The 20,990-nt window shown below is 51.1% G+C and overlaps 1 protein-coding gene across 3 annotated transcripts in view; it reads left to right on the top strand.

Moving 5' to 3' along the window:
• The window catches only part of PRKCB (protein kinase C beta), a 129,391-nt gene that overhangs the window by 93,033 nt on the left and 15,368 nt on the right, over positions 1 to 20,990 (top strand). For all 3 annotated transcript variants that reach the window (XM_037385392.1, XM_037385391.1, XM_037385393.1), the window contains 6 exons: positions 2,563 to 2,736; positions 7,440 to 7,531; positions 8,471 to 8,533; positions 10,339 to 10,477; positions 14,009 to 14,089; positions 14,352 to 14,459. In XM_037385392.1, coding sequence (XP_037241289.1) covers positions 2,563 to 2,736; positions 7,440 to 7,531; positions 8,471 to 8,533; positions 10,339 to 10,477; positions 14,009 to 14,089; positions 14,352 to 14,459 — 657 coding nt within the window. The remainder of the gene's footprint in view (positions 1 to 2,562; positions 2,737 to 7,439; positions 7,532 to 8,470; positions 8,534 to 10,338; positions 10,478 to 14,008; positions 14,090 to 14,351; positions 14,460 to 20,990) is intronic.

Below are 20,990 nucleotides of genomic sequence, written 5' to 3'. Positions count from 1 at the left end.
TGCTGTCACTGCAGAGCCCGCACGTGCGCTGGGGGGGTGGTGGCCACATCCCCGGCTGGGTGGGAATCGCACACTGACATCTTGGTGGCACCCACTGCTCTCCCTGGGGTTCCTTCCCATGGGGGACAGGCTCCAGGCACCCCGGCAGAGCCCACCTCCCCTTTGGTTTACAGCCAAACCCTACTCTCCAGCAGCTGGTTTTACCTTTGCATCTGATCTGTGCGTACCCCTGAGACTTCCCTGAGCACGCGCCGTTACCACCAGCAGCACTCTGCCTGGGAGCTCCAAGCAAAGTGCCTGGCCAAGCAGCAGGGTGCTATCCGAGCCCTGCTGCCACTGCAATCTCTGCTTCCAAGGGGGAGGCTGGTGCCAGCCCCCTCCCCGGCATGCACCCTTGGGCCAGAAGCGGATGCCAGGCTCAGAGATTTACTTTTTCTCAGAAAGGGTTATGGATGGCAGGGTAGGTCTGTATATAATCGATTGCGCCTGTAATGCACTTAGTCCCCGATCACAGGTTTCATCTTTGCACAAACTGTGTTCTGGGAGAGGTCGCTTCTCTTTTTCCACCAACTTTAAATGGCCGGAGCCCAACTGCTTTTATCACTTAAAAATCACCTGTATTTTTTAGCACCTGCGCATAGTGACTTGTGAATCTTGACTTGCCTAAAAATGGTGAAGGTAAATGGAGGCAATGAACTGAGATGGTTCAGCTTGTGGAGAGTCGCAGGGCAGGCAGCAGGGTGGACTCCGCTTGAAGCAGCTGTGCCTGCTGCCCTTGCACCCTGACCTGTGGCTGCAGGCAGGGCACCCCCTGCCCGTGCCGGGGGGTGATCCTGCTGGGAGAGCCCGTCCCCTCCAAAGAGCTGTGCAGGGCGCCTCAGGGAGCTGGGAAGGGTGAAGCACGGATCTGGTCCCAGTGCCTGTGCCGTGCTGGGCTGTATCACAGCAGCATGCCAAGCTGCTCCAGGTGCTCAACTTCCTCCAAACATCAGGGAGTAAATCGATTTGTTTCTGAAGTCTCGGACACGCTGTCGGGCTGCTTTTTAGCCCTGCCAGTGGAGGAGTGCGGCCTGTGGCCGCTGCGATCCCAGCCCCGCTGATGAAAACGTAAATGTCAGTGGCTTCTCAAAGCACTTGGCGCTGAGGAGCCCTGGTGCCTTTCCTGGCTAATCCTGACGAGCAGTGTGTCCAGGCCAGCCAGCCTCTCGGGCCCGCAGCCAGGCGCCTGGGCCGAGCCAGAGCCACGTGCTTTCGGTGCGCTCTCCCCACGGCGCTCTCGTTTTCACCCGACCAGCTGGGTGGGCACTGAAGTCCTTGGGCTGTGTCCTCTGCCATGTCCCCTGCATGTCCCCAGCCCTCAGGCTGTGTCCCCTGCCTCGCCACCCCAGGGCTGGCACACCGCTGCCCCCTCCCCAGCCCCAAAGGGACCCGCTGCGCCCCAGCTCTGGGGGCTCAGGGCTCTCCCCCTGTGGCTCCAGCCCCGTGTCCTCCACCCGGGGCCAACGAGAGGGTCCGTTCTGCTGCCCTTAGCGTCTCAGAAGTGGCGATGAGACCTGCTCGCATTGCCTCGGCCAGTCTGCTGCAGTCTGAAACGCATTTCAATTCCACCCTATTGATGTTGACTTCTCATAATTTATTTTCAGAACATCCGAACTCCTGCTCCTGATGTGACTAGAGGATTTCTGCAGACTCTTTCAAATGGAAAGCAATTCATTTCCACTGAGTGCTTGAATCTAACATGATGAGAGAGTGCGAGGAGGGAAAATGGGAAGCAGAGTGTGGCTTCAGAGGCTGTTTATTTTGCCAGCAGCCCAAGGAGCAGCTTACACTGGTGGAGCATGGTGGATCAGTCTGAGGATCCTCACTGGGGCTGATAGGATTAATGAGGGGAATTTGCACCAGCAGAAGCAGTGCATCCCATTTATTGTAATAAATAGACCTGCAAATGGGTGAAACTCATTTAAAGCAGGAGATTGGATGGTTTCTTCTGGATGAGAGGGGCTGTGGCTGGGTGGTGGACCAGCACATAATTGGGTTTTGATCACTGTGCGTGTTGTGGAGGTGGTCGGTGAGGCAGAGAAAATCTTAAAACCTTGCTGTTGTTTTTTTCTTTTTTTTTTTTTACTGTTGGCTGTATACTGACTCTTCTCCACTTTAAGTTTTTAGCATGTCATAATTTGAATTTTGACTCTGTGTTTAAACTCGTGACGCCCTTTCCTGATGCTGCTTGCACCCTGAGGGTGCTGAACCAGGGCACAACGTGGGGCTGAAAGGTGCTGCAGGGTGAATGTGGCTCAGACGCCAGCAGACCCCTTGGGCTGGTTTCCTCGAGGCGGTTAGGTGGCGACGAAGTAGATGTGTTACTTGTTACTTAGGGTTCCTAAATACTTCTAGAAATAGCACTGGTAGCTTTCTGCATCATTTGGCACCTGAATCTCTTTTCAGGGTTATAACGGGAGCCACAGGATAATAAGCGAGCCACTATTTTTAATTATTGGCTGTAGCAAGCTAGGAGTATTGCAGCTCCACATTTTCCTTTATCCTGTGTGCCTTCTCGTGCAGGTGATGCTGGCAGAGAGGAAGGGCACAGATGAGCTCTATGCCGTTAAGATCTTGAAGAAGGACGTTGTTATCCAGGATGATGATGTTGAGTGCACGATGGTTGAAAAGCGTGTCCTGGCTCTCTCTGGGAAGCCGCCGTTCCTGACCCAGCTCCACTCCTGCTTTCAGACGATGGTAAGTGCCGGTGCCACAGCTGCCCTGGGCAAAGGGCAGAGTGGAGCGGGACCCTGCTGGGCCCTGGGCAGTGAGCAGGGGGAGGTCTGACACTTTACAAAATGGATTTTAGTCACCTGGCTTCGCTGGTGAGTTTGTGGGCAGAAACCCTCTTTTAGAGACCCAGTATCACCAGTTATCTGGGACTAGTGCCTTGCTAGGTGGGTGCAGGGTGCCCAGGAACAGAGTTGTAGGGACTTCTGCTGTGGTGACGTATTTTAGCTTCTTTAAAACATACCTTTGCCTTTATTCATGTTCTTTTTCCGGATGTACATCGCTACACTTGTAAAAGCAGCCATGTGTTTTCTGCCTTGGCAACCTCACAACTTGTCCAATTTGCTTGCAAAAGTGCCTCTGTGAACAAACTGTGTGTGTGTTAAACCGGAGGTGGTAACGTACAGTCTCTGCACCCCTGAGATTTTTTCATCAGGGAGCTGTTGATGGTGTTAGACACGATTTCCCAGCCCCTCAGGTGGCCCACCAGCCCGTGAGGTCCGTTATGATTCGATAGCAAAGTGCTGCGCTTTTTCTCGGGATTCATTCTTGTGATCAAACACCTGCGCAGAGAGCGAAACCTAATACAAACCGCAGGAAATCCAGTTTGAAACGGGCGTGCGACTGTGCTTGTACAAAGCAGAAGCGGGGAGGGGGAGTGGGGAAGGGGACAGGGGACCCTTAAAGCAATCTCTGCCCCACCGTCAAGCAACTTGTGAATGAAAACATCCAGGTACGCGTCGGCAGGAGCAGGGAGAGGGAATCGGCGGAGTCCTTTAGAACGATGACAATGCTTTCCAGGAGGATTACATTTTAATATTATCCCAGAAATTTCATTTACCAAACACATTCAGTGTATTTAAAGCCTGTGGACCAGCTTTGCACCACAGTAATCAAAATGTGGCAGGAGAAGCTATTTCACACAGCATCTCTCTGGCATCTGAAGTGAGTCAGCTCAGGATTAGTCCTGGCAGACCTATAGTAGCTTAATAGTAATCGTATTTGTAATGTAATCAAAATGTATAGCAGGGTGTATTATCAAATGCTGGCACAAAGCACTTCGATTTCTGGGAGCACAGTCCAGAGCACAGTTCTCAGCCGGGGCTGTTAGTTCAGAGACTGGTGGGAGAGAGAAAAGCCCTAAATCTGCATTTTAAAGAAAAACTGAAGGTGAGCAATGAAAGAGCTCCTGCCTGGGTCTGAAGGCGGAGAGAAGCCCCGTGCTGGTCCTGCTGAGGGATGCTGGGGTGCTCTGCCCTGAAAAGGTCCTGGGCTCCTGGGAGGGGAGTGGGCTGGGGGTCCCCCTGTGAGCCATGCCTCGGCTGACTCAGTGGCTCAGCACCAAAGGGCACAGCAGCAGCAGTGACACTGAGAAATGATAAATAGCGGGTGGATGGGGAACTCGGCTGTTGCCCTGGCTCCAGCTCTTGTTCACAGTGTGGAGTCAGGCAGGAAATGGACCAAATGAGTGGTTAATTAGAAGGAGGGCGGCACTGGAGGGACCTGGGGGTTGTGTCTTGGCTGCCCCAGGAAGGGTGTGTGTGTGTTTTACCGGCTCCATGCAAGTCTCTGCAGGGGTATTTACATATCCGCGAGTTTGGATGCTCCAGGCTTGGACAGACCCCGTCCTTTTCTGCCATAGACAAGAGCCAGGACAGCTTTCCATATCCATCCCTCTCTTCCAGCCTGTAGGCTGGCCAGCCATCTGGCTGCTTTATTCCTGACATTTTTTTCTCTGAAGCACCAGCATTCTCTTCTCCACCCAAATGAGGAAAGCTCAAATCCTGCTTTTAGAGCTCAGCTGGCTGTTTCAAGAGACCATCTTTTTAATATTCTTCCTTCTTGAAGTTGATCGATATATTTAGGAAACAGCTGCAAATGAGCACAATATCGCTTTGCTTTCCAGTTGCTGTCACAGGATGAGCAGCATGGCAGTGGCTGCTGAAGGTGACTTTGCCTGCCCCGTGCTTTCCTGCTGAACTGGATCCACACCTTGGCAGAGGCAGTCGTGTACAGACGGGTGTGCTCTGAAATTCCCAGTCATCTGACGAGCCAAAATCTCTTCCCCATCCCATCAGTGCCACATGTTTTACACAGCCTGATTGCCCCTTTGGTACCATATTTAATTACCGTTGAGCCTGCTGTGCTGTCAGGGTGGGCTGTGCATCACCTGGCTTCCCTGTGCTGGGATGGAGGAGCTGATTACCCGAGTTACTCTGTAGCCCTTATTATGGTAATACTCACATTTGCATATCTTCCGGGCTCCCTGTCTTTACTGTCTTAAAAGCAGGATGAGGTTTATTTAAGGAAGCAAGGAGGAATGGGAAATACTATGACCTCCTATGTAATACTGCCAGCCTGAACCTCTGGAAGTGCTCCAGCCTTTGTGCCGTTCCATCCCTGGGCTGGGGCAAGCCTGGAGATGGCTCTGGGCTCCTGTGCCTCGAGGCCCCACGACTGGCTTCTGAGGGCTGTAGAAAGTTGCTTGTTGTAAGAAGGGTGACTCAGGTGTGATGTTATGCAGCGCTTTGCAGTTCTCATCCATAACTGACACGCACGCGGGTTGGAGCACAGATGTCTGCTGGCAGGGAAGACCCACTCGGATGGCAGCCTGTGTCCCACTCCTGCATGCGCTCCCGTGGTCCAGAGCCATTGCTGCTCCCTCCCCGAGAAATGTCCTGCAGTGGTTGAGGTTGGTGCTTTTGGCAGTCTTGCACGATTTGTTTCACAGCCATTTCCCATTTGAAAAAAGAAAAAAAAAAGGGCTGTAGAACATCAGAGGGAAACAGTGTTTCAAGGGCACAGATTCCCCAGGGTAAAGGTGGTGGTGGTGTGGAGCTCCTGCTTTCCCAAATTCCCTCTTCCTCTCAGAATTTGCAGGGCTTGTGCTAGAGCTCTCATTGGGATGTGGCATGATGAGGTCCAGCTGTTTTTTTTATTAATCTGAGCTTTGTGGGAATGCTCGGATCTTGTTTCTTGCCTTGTGGCTCACCTCAGCATTGATCATGGCCCACACTTCCAAATCTCTATCAAACATTGCAGCACTGGGCTAGCAGGACTAATGCTAGCAATTAATGCAGGAGCCACGCTGTGCATTCAACACCCTCGTCAGCTGACCGCGGTCCCCGCGGCTCCGGGGCAGTACACCCTGCAAGTGGCTTGGCTTCCCCTGGGAACAGCGCGGTGCAGAGGAAAAGATGCTGCTTCAGAAGCTTACCTGGGAATTTCCTAGGTCTGCACCTACGTGGCTGCCACACTGTGGAAGAGGAGAGGTGCTTTAATCTGGAGAGTCTTAATGAAAGCAAAATGGGTTTTACACATTAGAGGCAAAGTCAGTGTGTGCTTACAGATGGCTGCGATTGCACCTGCTAGCAAGTGTTTTAACTGGTTCAAAGTCACTGATTGACCTGTTTGTTCTACTCTTAACACTTATTTAATTAACCATGTGTAACATTAAGTGCACCCTTAGACCAGGCTGCGAGGAGCAAGGAGAGGGCATGCAGCCTGCTCCTGCCCCCCCGGCTTGACGGGGCTGCTGGGTCCCCAGCAAGCATGTGCATCCCTGGCATTGCTGCAGGCTGCTCCTGGGGGGACGGTGAGACTGGTGAGCTGGGAATGTCGCCCACCCCTCCTGGTGTTGGGCCAAGTTGTACTGGTCGCTGCTGGTGCACAGGGGCTGGTCCCCGCAGGAACCGCTCACGTCTTTTGTGCATCTCCTAACTGAAGCTGTGCAGTGCCTGGGGATGTACCAGCGAGGGGCTGCGGGGTCGGACACCTGCAGAATGGCTTCATTGAAGGATCAGACACATCTACTAATGGGAAGTGAAACACTTCTGGTTTAGGAATTCCGCCACCTGTGTTCTCCATTGGATCTATCTGCAAAGGTGCAGAGCTTAAACCCAGAGCGTTGCCAAGGAGTTAGTACATCATGGAACGGTCAGGGTTCGAGGGGACCTCTGGGGGTCATCTGGTCCTACAGACTCTGTGTGAACACGAGCTCCACCAGCTCCCCTTGGGGAGGGCAGTGATGATGGTATTGGCATGAAAAACACCGACTGGAGCTGTCCAGTGCCTTGGTCTTTATTTCTGAGCCCTGCAGATTCCCTGCTCTAATAATTTGTAGAGGAATTATGGAGGAATGAAGCTGGGTTAATTAACATTGATAATGTACAGCTGTGGGCTGGCTTCAGGGGGGTGTGCTGGCTGATGTGGATCAGATGGAGCTGTGGCTGGTTCCTGCTAAGCGGTTAAATAGCTCTAAGGGGTGTATGGAAGAGGAGTGGGCAATGAAGAGAGACTTGGAAGAAGCAGAGGGAGGAGAGAGAGTGCCCCGGATGGAGGAGAGACAAGGAGAGGCCCTGGGAGAAGAAGAGGACCAGGATGAGGAGAGGCTGGCTGGAAGAGCCCAGAAAAGAAAGAATCCAGATGCAGCAGAGGCAAGAAGAAGGGTGGGCTGGCCTGAAGAAGATGACAAAACAGCACGGACAGTAGATGAACGGTTGAACCCTTGTGGGGGATGGGTGGCCATGCCAGGGCAAGGCGCAGGGACTACTTACTGAAGTTAACCTGGTGTGGGATGGTAAAAGCCTTGTTGCAGCTGGCTAGTTTTGATAGTGCTGTGACAATAATTCTGCTGCTAATTGTTTGCTTTTTTTTTTTTTTTCCTTTAGGATCGCTTGTATTTTGTGATGGAATACGTGAATGGTGGGGACTTAATGTACCAGATCCAGCAGGTTGGGAGGTTTAAAGAGCCACATGCTGTGTAAGTTTAGTAGCCCTAGTTGGCACCTTCAGGGTAGGTATTTGGTGGACCTTCGTGATACAGCTGGAAATGTGGTCCAAGCCACAGGCTTTTGTGGTGCAAATCCTGGGCAAAAAGGGAGGGGGGAAAGGATGAACAACAGGAATCAGGAGATGATTCTCTGCCTGGTGCCAAGGATGCTGGTGCCTCCAGCTCACCTTTGGGATACACTGCGCTTGTTGATCAGTAAATAATCGAGCTTCATAAAAGCAGCAGGCAGGGAGGCTTCCTGGGAGACACCGGGAGCAGCGGGTGAGCTCCCAGCTGCTGTGCTGCCAGCTGCCCTGTGCCCTTCCCCAGGATATAAGAGGGATGTTGGGTCTTTAGCTCCTCTGCTGAGGTTGCCAGCCTGAGTGTTAACTGGTGGCTTTTGGCTGCTGCTCCCTGTAATCTGGACAGAGCAGAATGTGTTTGTGAAAGCCTTCATATGCTTAAATAAAAAACACAAACGGTGGGCAGAGCCCAGGTGCATTTGAACTGGTGCTTTGCACTCTGGCAGAGTCCTTGGAGACCCAGAATATTCTTTAAAAAAAACGGTGGCAGTGCATGTTATTTCCGTGGCCTCCCTGAGATGACAGATAACTTTTAAAGCCGCATTGCCAGCACACAGTAATGAACAGCCATAGATTCCAGCTCTTGCTTAATGAGAATCTGTGTAACAAGAAGTGACAGCCCCCTGCTAGCCCACAGCAACCTGATCGCATCTCTGCCCGATGTGAGCCAAGGGTGGGTTGTGTCGTTCTCATGTGATACTTGTCTGGTATTTTTATGTTATAGCTGTCTTTATCCTTTGGTCATGTATGCCCAATGCATTTCATTTTTTGCAATTGGGTTAGACAGGTTTTGATTTTGATTTATCTCCTTTAATTATCAATCTTCCTTTTAAATGTTGCATTTCAGATTCTATGCAGCAGAAATAGCCATTGGCCTCTTCTTCCTGCAGAGCAAAGGCATCATTTATCGGTAGGTGAGCAAGTTCCTCCTTCCTCTCTTCCCCCGAGAACTCGGCACAGCCAGAGCAATGTAAGACGGCAGTGCTCTGCAGGGCTGCTGCAGCCCTGCTCTACATACAGCACTGGGGCTCCCCTCCCTGCTCCTGCTGCAGGTGGGGTGTGGTGGGTGCACACACCCAGAATGGAGCTGGGAGCCTCACAGTGTCACTGGTTTTTGCGTAGGTTCTTGTCTTTGTCCCCATTTTATAGGAAGGCAGCTTTGGTTCCTCTCTTGCCTCTGTTTCATGCATTTCTTTCCATATGACACAAATGCTCGCTGGCAGCATGGACCAGTTCTGAGCCACGTATTTTGCTGCAGGGCGCGATTTTCTTACCATAAACACTAGAGTCAGTACTTACGAGTGGCTTTTTCTGAGATCTACAGCGCAAGTCTGTCACTTCTGGTTCAGACACTAAAACTTCTTTTCACAATGCCAAGTGCCAGACCAGTTAAGCACTGAAACTAGCGTGCCGCTGCTCGGAAGTATTCCCAGAGCCCAAGGTAGAGCAGAGCATCTTAATGAGTGTCAGATACCATTAACTGCTTTGCAATAAGAAATGCCAGCCATGCTACTGAAGTTATGAGATGCTGAAGACTGCTCCAAAGATGAAAGAAGTGGAGCAAACCTGATGTGAGGGATGGTTTTTTTGCCATCAGCCACTACAGAGAGAGATTCTAGGTCTGTCAGTCCCCAGTGCCCCTTCTTCCTTCCTTCCTCCGAATCCAGGCTTGTGTTGAATCCTTTGGCCTGTCAGCATCCTAAGCGCTGACACAATTACTGGAAAAAACAGGCTTAAAAAACAGCAAGTTGTAAATTACACTATTCCTTTTATTAGGCTCTTAAAATTAAGCCCCACACACCTTATGGCCCCACAGCTGTTCCCACCGGGGTATTTCAGCCAGGCCCCCAAAAAGGAAGACACAAGAGCGATGTGCGCTTGCTTTTCACCTGTGGGTGAGGTGTGGAGCTGGGCACAGCTTGTGCCTGCCACACTGTGCTGCTCTGTCACCTGCCTTGCGACTTAATGTCACCTTTGGGCAGGGGAAGCCTTGCCAATGTGCTCCGATACTGCAATGGAGACTTTGAGCAGTGCTTTACTGTACAGAACACAAGCCCGGAACAGCAGCGAGCACAGAACTGCATGGTAATTACATGGCTGGTAATGTAGAAATTGCACCTGAAATACTGAGTGTTTGCTATAAAACTGCCCTTCAGACTGGAGCACCCACCTCTGGAGAGGCTGGTCAGGGCTGGGAGTTGGATTGGGAGCTCTAGAGCTGCAGCTGTCTGCAATTTGTGCTGAAGAGCAAAGCTCTTGTGGGGTTAGGTGTGACTGACAGATACTCTGCGGATGAGGATCACCAAGAAAGACAGTTGATGTGTATTTCAGTGGGGCAGTATAGCATTGGTGATGCAGGGGCTTCTGCTGAGTAGGTACTTCTTTGTGGCTGGTGAGCTTTAAGTACACTTTGATTTTCATAGGTGCAAAAAAAAAAATCTGTCCTCCTGCTAGATGAGAGTGTTTTCCATCATACACTTGAAAGTGATTTGCCCAGCATGGTGTTCCTGTGGGTTAAAAGTAAAATAAACACTTCATTCTGACAGATCTCTGACTTATTTCTGCTCATTTCCCCAGACGTTATCCTACAAAGAGTCTGGGTGTGAGACAAAGCCAGAGCTCACTTGCAGGAGAGCAACTGGAGTCAGGAAATTTGTCTTTGCTGGGTGGCTTCGCTGTCGTCTCTTGTGTCATTCTTCTTCTTTTGCTTTGTAGAGACCTTAAGCTGGACAACGTGATGCTGGATAGCGAGGGGCACATAAAGATTGCAGACTTTGGCATGTGCAAGGAGAACATCTGGGATGGGGTGACCACCAAGACCTTCTGCGGCACTCCAGACTACATTGCGCCTGAGGTAGGGGATGCAGAAAGGCAGTAAATGCTCCGTGCACATTTTGGCAGTGTGCCTGATGCTCTTTTCCATGGGATGACCTTGCTTTGGGCGGCTTTCTGATTGAAACAGGGACGTTAGTGAATTCATCGTCAACCTGGAAAGTTCATCCCTCAGTACTCTCTGCCCCACCCCACCCCGAGGCTGCCTCTAAGGAAGCAGCGATGCTGGCTCTGTCTCTGTGGCGTGTGTGCCCTGCTTCTGCCTCAAAGGACAGCAAATCCTCCATGCTGCTCTCCGTGCACTGTGTTTTCCCTCTCTGGGTGTTTTTCTCATGACTGTGCCACTGGTGTCACCATGCCTGTCCGATCCTTGGCACGCTCAAACCCACCAAGGGCTGCTCCTCGCATTCTTCCTTGCTCCTGGAAGAGATGAGCCCCGGAGGAGCTTGCTCCTTGCCCTGTGTGACAGCCCCTTCCAGCACAACGTGACCGGTGGGAAAAATTACCAGTGGATAGCGTTTCCGTGTGAAGTGGAAATCTTGAGATCTCTCCAGCTTGTTGCTTGCAGCGAAGGGCTGTGTAGCTGATGAGGAGAGGCTCCCTATCCACAGCTGTAGATCACACCGAAGTTACTGTGCCTTTGGTTATTGCTTACATGATGGAGTCACATATGACACTTACATGAAGTGCTATATGGGTGCAATTTAATGTCAGACTTGTGAAATTCAGATAGGTAATTATTTTCAAACGCCTGTTCCCTTAACATAAAAATACCCCTCTCAAACCTTTTCACTCTGCTGAATTTTCAGTGACGAGATTAATATTTATTCATTTAAATATTTTAGAGGAGACTCTGTTTGCTAGGACGTAGTTAGACGTGCTTGTATGCTAAACTACGTTGTGTTTTGCTGCAGCCAGAGAGGTTTTTAATTACTTTTTCAGATGTATATTACATATCCTCATCCTACCAAGATTAATATTGGTGTTCTGTTGGTACATAGCTCAGTCGCTGTCTGTGATTAATACTCTTTCAAAGCAGGACAAATGACCAGTTCTCTTGGTATTTGCCTGAGCCTTATCACTTAAGCTCTTTATTTTCTTCTCCCTTGCTCTAATACTGGGTTGGGGTTTTTTTCCCAAAAGGAAAAAAAAAATGGGAAATTAGGATGCAAGTAACTACGGTACCCAGGAATGATGTTAAAGCATGCTACCAGTGGGTCTCAGAGTGAACGTGTGCATTGTGTGGATGGAGATGGGGGGTTGCAGTTCTGGCGTGGCCTCCAGCTGGGTGGCTGAGCCCAGGTCCCTGCATGTCGCTCCACTCCAGGGTCCTTCTGCCGTGTCATGCTTCCTCCCATCAGGAAGCTGCAGTGCTCTCAAGCCAACATGTCTACAGGGTAAAAATGTCCTGTGATTTGCTTGACCCATTTTCAGGACTTTTTCTATTCTAAGGCAGAGCCCTGTGTGCCAAGGTGACGGGTACCAAGTGCGAACGACCTGTGCGTGTAACCTCCTCTAACAAAGCCTGTTCTTCAGCTGCTGGGCTGTGACCTTCCCCAGCCTGCAGCCCCTGACTTCAATTTGCAGAAGCTGCTTTTCTGCAAGGATTTCTTCTAAGTACTGTTTTCTTTTGAAGGCCTTAATGGTGCAAACAGTTCACACCTAAATGTCCCAGAGCACTCCTAAATTGTCTGAAGGACAAGTAGGAGGGACTTGAGGTAGGTGCAGCTGAGGAATTTCGGAGGTGGGACTCGGTGTCTGGCCTCGGTGGGAAGGGTCTGGCCCAGCGTGTGGAGGTGGGCAGGGTCACATCACCCCATTTGGCCGTGTGGCTGGACCAGGACCAGGACAGGAGATTGGCATCGGTCTTGTTCTCTAATCGTCCCTCGGTGCTGATGCTTTTGCAGGATGAAACTTACCTCTGCTTAGGTAGGGTGACAGCCCCCAACCTGCATCTCGGGGTACCTCCTGGCTGGATCCTGCTGGACACTGCAGGGGTCTTTTGCCAGGGCAGGGGTGGCTGAACATGAGGACCCTTGAGGCTGCGACATCTGCCCACAGCCACGGAGCTGTGGGGCCGGAGCCTTGCGTGGGGACAGACCTTTGGGGCTGAATTCTTGTGTACGTTCTCCCATGATTAGCATACGATTTGCATTTGTGCTTGAGTATAGGAATCTTTGCAGAATAGGATTCTGTAATTAGGTTGAATAAATCGTGTAATTGTTTGGCGTTAAGTAACAGATGGCAAAGCCCAAGGCCTGTCAAACCCCGAACGCTGAAGTGACGCCTGTCAGCAGCAACCAAGCAGATAAACTGGAGCTTGAGCAACACTGGGAAGCAGAAAGGTGCCCCCGGGACCCGGCTCCTTCTGCGGTCCCTGCGCTGGACCTGTCACCGCTCCCTTTCAGGCATGACGGCAGCCCGGGTGCCGGAGGGCTGGGGGACCCCCCAGCTGGAGGGGGGGAAGGAGAGGGGCTGGCTCCTGTCAACAGCCCATGGCTGAGGGCACAGACCCAGCATCTTGCTGCACGCCTGAGCCGGGGGTCGCAGGGAGCTGGGGGGCGTAGGGAGCTGAGCAGCGGAGGCGCTGGGGGAAGGTACCACAGGGCTCTCCCAGGACTGGGTCCGTTTCTCCACCAGCCGCTTGTCTTGTTTGTACATGGGGTCTGGCTAGTGAGGGACGGACCCCCTTGTTGGGTGCTGCTCTAGGTACCCCAAAACACTGGTGTACGCAGGTGAGGGCAGCTGCTCCACGGAGGCGGATTAGTTGGGTGGCTTTGCTGCAGTGTCGGATCGTTATGAAATCTAGGGTATTTCAGATTTTGCAGAGTAAGTTATGGGAAAATAGAAAAATTCATGTTTTGGTGCCTTATCCAAAATAAATGTTGACATTTTAAAATTAAAGCAAACAAAGCAACCAACCCTGAAGTTATGTCTGAACTCCAAAGCAGCCATATTCCTCAGGTGAGGCTAGGGCTGTCGGTTATTAGGTTATTTTGTGAAGGATGTTCTGCAATAAATAATAGAAAGCAAACTGGCAGCCTGGAATGCTGAGGGTTTTGACTACCCATATGCTGCAAGTCTGTTTTAAAGGGCCACATACCATCCGCAGAGGGACAGACTCTGTTGTTATTTCAAAGCAACTGCACTGAAGTCAGTGGAAAAAAAAAATAATCCCAAAGTGCATCAGGGAAAACAAGAACGGCTGCTGCTCCAGCTCCAACGTGCCTGGCTGTGACAAGTCTGCAAGAGCACAACAAATCTGCTAAAGTTTCATCTGAATCAGAATGAATCTGTCTCAGATCACAGTGAATATTCTGGGTTTTTTCTAATATTTAGTGCACGTTTGAGGACTGAAGATTTTTTTTTTTAAGTTACTGAACTCTTTGCCTATCGTGCGCTCTGTTCATAATTGTAATTTCCCACCATTCGGGGACTGGTGTCTCAGTAAATAACCTTGTCCTTTTGACCTGGACTACAACTCGAAATGAGTTTGCATTGTGCCAACAGGTTAAAAATAGGAGTGTAATCCGGCTGTTTGTGTTGTTTTCAGATAATTGCTTATCAGCCTTATGGGAAGTCTGTGGATTGGTGGGCATTTGGAGTCCTGCTCTACGAAATGTTAGCTGGCCAGGTAATTGAATTTTAATTGATTCCTATGGGATTGTGTTAAATTCCATTGTGAGCATATGCTGACGTGTAATTTGTTTTGTTGCTGGCACGTGGTAGGGCACTGTCTCATCTGTGCTGGAGATGAAGCCATGGATGCAGCTCCGGGGACCGCGATGCTGAGATGCATGGTGCAGCCGGGGCTGGTTTTGTGGCTGATGGTCACACTAGCAAAGGGAAACTTGAAGATCGAGAAATGCACTGAACCTCTGTTTGTTTTGCTCTAGGCTCCCTTTGAGGGTGAAGATGAAGACGAGCTCTTCCAGTCCATCATGGAGCACAATGTGGCCTACCCCAAGTCCATGTCCAAGGAGGCAGTGGCAATCTGCAAAGGGGTAAGGGCTGGCCTGCATCCTCTGCCAGGAGGACAGTGCAGCCGGTGGGCGCAGGGCTGTCCGTGCAGCTCCGCACTGTGCAGCCCTACGTGCCCGGGGGTCCCACCTTCTCTTCGTCCCCCTCGCCCTGGTCCCAACTGCAGGCTCCCAGCGCCAGGGTAATCTGACAGAACTCGGTTGTGTTCTGGTGCTCTTTGCCCCTAGAGCTACACCATGTGCTAATTCGTGTGTATGTACAAAACCTAATTAAAAATAATGCCTAGATTCTCTCTGTGCTGTTACACTACACTGAGCAGAAATCCAGGTAGGGCTTGAGAGCTGGGCTGTCTTTGCTCAAGGTGAAGGTCAGGAGAAAACTGGAATGTTGGCTGGGATGTGGGTGCTGAGGGCATCTCCCCAGGGACCCTGCTGCCCAGTAGGTGACAACAAGGGAGCTTTATGCATCTTTGCCTGAAAAGAAAAACGACGCTCAGAGTAAATGAATGTGATTTCTAAATAGTTCTTCTAAGATCAGACACAAAGCCTTCTCCCTGCAGAGGGTTCCATTTAGCGACGGCAAGTCGCCCTTTAGGGGCACCTGAAGTTCCCTGCTGGCGTGCATCTCTGTTGGGTCGGGGCAGTATTTTCATTACCGTATCTCTTAATTCCCAGCGAAGCTCTGTGTTGCCCAGTGTTCTGAGCTCTCTGTGGAATGGGCTGAGGCAAGACTTAAATGCAGTCTGAATTAATTTGGGTTGTGATGAGTAAAGGCTGGCTAGGTCCTGATGTTGTTATGCGTATGGTTATTGCTTGGGACTGAGCCTCATCTCAGCCAGCCAGTGTTAAACAGTGCTATAAATATGTTTGTGTAGGAATTTTAAAAATGTTTGCTTTTAATAGTTAGTATTTACAATATCCAAACATTCTATATTTCAAAATAACGTTTCTGTCTGCAAATGACACATCTTGTGCTTAATGCTCCCACTGTGGCATTTCAAAGCTTCTTCCCAGTGTTGCCAGGATTCAGAGCTTGTGGGAAGGAGGAGTATTCACTTGGCCCGTGGGGAAAGTCTGCTGCAGGTGTTCCTGCCTGGAACGGGCACAGGGAGGGGATGCTGTCCGGGCCACCTGGCACTCACCTTCAGCACAACATAGTAGAATCACATCCTTAATTCAGAAACAACGCTGGTGATCGAAGGGGGAATTTCCACAAACTTTCTCACTGTCCCTCATTCCTCTTGCTGTCATTGGTTGGGATGTAACGGAAAGTCCACTGTGTTCCTGGCTGGGCAGGAGGAAGGGAAGATGCTGGGTGATGCTGAACATCATTTTCCTCGCAGTGCCCAAGAGAGCAGAGGCTGGAACAGGGACCAGTCTCACTGTCGGCTTTATTTACTGTTGCATCAGTCAAAATGTGAATGCTGTAAACAGACAAGAAGAGACTGTGGATGAAACATTTGCTGGGTGTACTGCAATGGCTTCTTTCACTTTCAAAATGTGAGGCTGCATGGGAGGATATTTATCCATGTATGGAGGGCTTGGTACTTTATAAATTGTGTATTTTTTGGCAGCAGGGTGGTGGTTCCCTTTGTACAACTGTTGTTTCAGGGGAGTACCCAAAAAACTCATGACATTCTTTGCTGCCACCAAACTGCTACGCCAGAAAGTTTAATTAGAATATGCGTGGTATTTAAGAACCATTAGTAAGCAAAATATTCATATGTTCCTCTGGAATACAGTGAAATATGTCTCAACTAACTGCAGGGGCATCCAGGCCATGCTGTTTGTGTTGGTATGTGGTGGGTCTTCCAGGAGGGCACAAACCCAGCCTTGGGTCAGCCCAGAGAACAAGCAGTTGGAGAAGCTGCTGCTCTTAAACCTGGAGCTGCTCTTGAACCTGAACAGTTTGGTATTTCACTGCCATACCCTCCAAAACAATTTTGTTGTTCCCACCCAGTTTCGCTCCAGCGTGCTGGTGCCAGTCGTCACTTACTGTTGCACAGCTCAGAGATGAAAAGCATTTGATCCTGAAAGCCTTGTATTGGCCTGAGCCAAGAAACAAGTGTTAATCAGTTGTTGGCTGGGAAGCAAAACAGAGAGTTAACCAGAACACAGCTCCTTGACTCAACAGTCAGTATCAATTAGCAGATCAAATGGAGCATTTCCCTCCTCTGCTATCAACTCAGATTTTTTTTTTCTGAAGGCTGATGCTGGAGCTGCGGTGTCTGTGGTGCAGGTAGCTTGGCGTTGGGCTCTCAAGCTCTGGCTCGGTTGTCAGGAGCCAGGCTCCCGGCTCAGACCCGTGGAGCAGCATGCATGTGTGTGTGGGCACTGGCACAAGCCATCAGCCGTTTTCCGTCCCATATGGAGGGGTCTGACTGCGCCTGAGCAAAGCAGCCCTTTCCAGGTGAACAGATTGCCTGCGAGTATAAGCTCCCTCTTTAATCTCTGCCTGGTAGCAAAGACATAAAATGGCATGTTTTCTGCGGTAAAGTTTACAGGTATTTTGAGTCGTATTTCTGCTGATGGCACTGCCTGAGAGAAGCACATGAGCTGCTTAGCACCGTGCCGCAGCCCTCGCAGGAGCGGCAGTGCCCATGCCTGGGTGGCTGTGCGTAGGAAAAAGGCGGCTGGAAGGTGGGAGCGTTTGGGGGCCATGCGTGGTGAGCACGGCTGGGTGCCAAGGGCTTTCCTGGCTCTGGCAGAAATGCCAGGCTGTGGTTGGGCTGGGGCTGGGATGTGCTGCCGCGGTGGCACGGCTGAGCCTCACAGAAGTGTCCTCAGGCTGTGTGCTGGGTCAGCAGAGGGGCTGGTGCCCTGATGGGGACAGGCCTGGCGGGGGCTGCCGCCGTGAGCTGTGGGGTCTTATCAAATGTGGACACAGATCCTGTGGATCCGCTGTGCCTTGTGGTGCAGAATGGGCTGCTGTTAGGTGAAGCCCATGAACATGCAGCACCCGCTTGCCTTCCCGAGACAAAAAATAAAGTGGTGGTTTAGCAAAGCCGTTGAGTCCAGACTTGGACTTCCCTGTATCTGAGCTGCAAACATCAAGCGTGATTTGGTCTAAAGCACCCTTCCTTATCTGCAGAAGCCCAAAGGGTTTTCACTGTGTTAGTATGGGGATTAAATCAACTTGTTTCTGTTTAATACAAACAAAGCTAAATGATTATCCTATGTAAGCCAGGAGAATCAGTCTGCATGTTTATGGGGTCCTATATATCAATAACAGATGGTGCCTTCATGCTCACATGCATAAAAGCACAATAGGAAAACAAGAAAATTTAATTTCTGGATGCATATATTGAAAATACTGAATAACTGCACTGTAGTACAGCTCTGTTCAGCTTTACAGGCAGGTACATGAAGTAGAAAATCTTTTACGATTCATTAGTTGGCTGAGCTGCTCTGAATTTGGTGTGTGTTTGTGTTATGCTGAGGAAGCAAGGGTTTAACCACAGTACTGCACGGGTGTGTGTAAAACAGTTTCCAGCACAAGGCAGCAGGTAGGAAGCTAGGCTCTGGCTGGAAAAGGTAATTAGTAAGAGGAGAGACTGGATTTAGTGGGGGAATGTGTGTGTAGAAGCATGTGCACAGTCAGCAGATGCAAGCAGAGCTGTAGCCATTCTCACTTGGGTGCGTGTGGGGGGATCAGGCTCTCCTGGGGGTGCCCCCAGTGTGGCACAGCCTCGGCAGCTTTGCTGGGCCCCGGGAGGCAGCTAGAGCCGGGAGTTGGACTGGGAGGCGTGAGGACCGAGCAGCCAGCTGCTGGCCGGCACCATCACCCTGCCAGACCTGCAGGCACAGAGCTGCTTTCCTGCCTTGCCCCGTGTGATCTCCAGCAGCAAAAGCTGACAGTGTGTCGGCGCGTTCAGCTTCAGCAGTTAACAGCAGGGACCCACGCACAGATTTCTTTCCATGTTTGCTGAATGCAAACTAAGCTGTTTAGATGGGATATTAGAAAACCTTCCTTCCCCGCAAGGGTTGTGCAGCCCTGGAACAGGCTGCCCAGGGGGTGCTGGAGTCACCGCCCCTGGGGTGTTCAAACAACACACAGGTGTGGCGCTTAGGGACATGGTTAGTGGTGGCCTTGGCAGCGCTGGGTTAAGGGTTGGACTTGATGATCTTAAAAGTCCTTTTCAACCTAAATGATTCTACAATTCTATTTGGTGCGACAAATCACTAAATCAGTTTATTAGCAAGTTTCAGGCTCTTGCGTTGTTACTGGAGACTTGCTTTAGGAAAACCCGACTGAGTCACAGGACGCTGCTTATTCTCCTGCTTCAGCACAGCTGAGTGGGACCGGACTGATTGTCGGGGGGCTGTCCAGAGCCCGCCAAGGAGACACAAAGATCCTCTTGTTCAGCTGAACCTGACTCAGCTGGGGTGGATGTGAGAGCCAATGGGCGGCGAGGTTCACCGGGGCAGCCGGACCACAGGCAGACGCCTGTCCGTGTGCCGAGAGTGATGTGGAAGCAGCACTGAGGGGCTGGCGTGTCACCTGCCTCACTGTGCTGCCTCGGCAGCAGGGGGACTGTAAGCTGGCAGTGGGCTCCCTGCCTGCCAGGGCCACCCACCCGTGCTGCCAGCAGCACCTGGTGACACCGCTCTCCGCTCCTGGCAGGGGACAGTGCGCTAGATCCAGCCCCACCTGCTCACCCATGATGCTGCCACGCTTGTTTGAGGCCAAGATACTTAACATCTTCCACCTGGCCACGCTTCTTACACTGGGATTTATTTTTTGTGGTTTTTTTTATGTAAAGGGCTGCATGCCGCAATACCAAGGGAAACTGTATATTTAAAAAAAAAAAAAAGGTAAAACAAGTTAGAAAAAAATTAATTAGTTAAAAAATAAAAGCAAGTTCAAGTCTTGCTTTTGTTTTTGCTGGCACCCTGTGGCCCTCCCTCTCCAGCAGTGGCTCCAGCGTGTCTCATCAAATGGGGACAGGCTCTGGAGACCGGTGCTGATGCCAGTCACGTCCTTGCCCTGAGTAGAGGCAGGTCTCACCATCTGGAAAACCACTTGTCCAGCTTGCGAAGCCTGATGTGTCCGTGCTGTTTGCAGGGGGTGATGTGGGTTTCGGGAAGCCTCGCTCCGTCAGTCTTTCAGCCGCAAGTTGCCTTCGTCGCTGGCTTGCCATGGAGAAGGTGCGGTTTGCTAGCAGGGTGCTTAGTGGCTCCGCTCCCGCTTCACGTTTGTTGGGGTTTGGATTATTAGTTAGTGGGGGTTTTGTAGTTTTTTGCAGGCTTTTCCTGGCTTTCAGCTCCCTGTTGTAGTGTAACTTTTAAAGATCAGCTTCCCCGAGCAAGCGTTTTGCACAGTGGTGGATGGCCGGGCTGGTGGGTGTCACAGCATTTACCCCTTGGGGCAGGGGGGCTCTGCCCAGGGGACCTGGCAGGGGCTCGTTCACTCCCTGCGTCATGACGGGCTGCCTGGCTGCTTGGGCTGATGTGTTTCTGTCAGAAAATGCTTGCTTAGAAAAATCTTTTCTTTCAGGGGCGGGCCAGCCTCAGCAGGGGGCTGGGGGGGTTCTGTGCTCTGCTGCTGGAGCATTGGCACCTTCCCCAGAGCTGCAGGTGTGCCCTGTCCCTGCTGGGGGCTCACGGGGGGACGGTGGGGTCCCTCGCAGACCCATGGCCCTGGGGACGTGGTCAGGCTCGCTGCAACCTCTGCACAGCTCCGGGATCAGTTTTAAGTGCCCTGCTTTTAATAAAGTAGCCCTTTTGTTGCAGGTGTACGGCTCATATTCTCCATGCTTATCAACATCTTAGCAATCTTTGGAATCTCCATCAGATCTCTGAACACAGCTCAGACAATACCCCCAGGATATTAATGTTTGTACAGCTGCCCTTAATTCCTGCGGCCCGTTTCACTTTTCTTATTGAGCCAGAGAAGAGAAGTTTAGATGATAAACAACATTAATGGCCTGTTTGTGCTTTTTTTCCTCCAAATTGACTCTTTCATTAGAAATTCGCCTCTTGTCTCTGCTGCCATGGCTCCAGAGAAGTGGGGGTTCTGCTTCTAGGGCTAATGAAAGATTTTGAGGGCAGATTGTTCATCTCAAATGGGCACTGGCCTCTAAAATTAATTATGCAGATGCTGAGAAGTTTGCTACCAAGCAAAGGGACCACTAAGCACACTTGCATGCATCCTGCTCCCCCGTTGTAGCAGGCTGGTGAGACTGCAGCGATGCAGGGAGCTCTGCTGGCACCCTGACAGTATTTCGTGGTGAAGCAATTTTATTCCCAGAGGAAAAGGGGATGTGCTTATCCCACCCAGTGCTCATGTACCGGTGACCTGCTTTAGTCTGCTGTTGTAAGCCAGGCAGCCTTCCCTGTCCCTGGAGCCACTCTGGCTCCTCCCTCTGTTCTCTGCTCCGAGTGCCAAAAGCCAGTGGAGGAGATGGGAGCCCCTCTTGGGGTGCAGACCCTGATGCGGGGTGTCCTGGGGCAGCGGCCGTGTGGCGCAGGCTGCCCAGTCGGGCATCACAGCATCCTGGGAACTTCTCAAAATGGGCATTTTGGGAAGCAGCTGGACACCCTCTGAGTGACTGT

This window comes from Falco rusticolus, chromosome 4, assembly GCF_015220075.1.
Source record: "Falco rusticolus isolate bFalRus1 chromosome 4, bFalRus1.pri, whole genome shotgun sequence".
NCBI lineage: Eukaryota > Metazoa > Chordata > Aves > Falconiformes > Falconidae > Falco > Falco rusticolus.
This window is presented reverse-complemented; position numbering and strand designations above follow the sequence as displayed.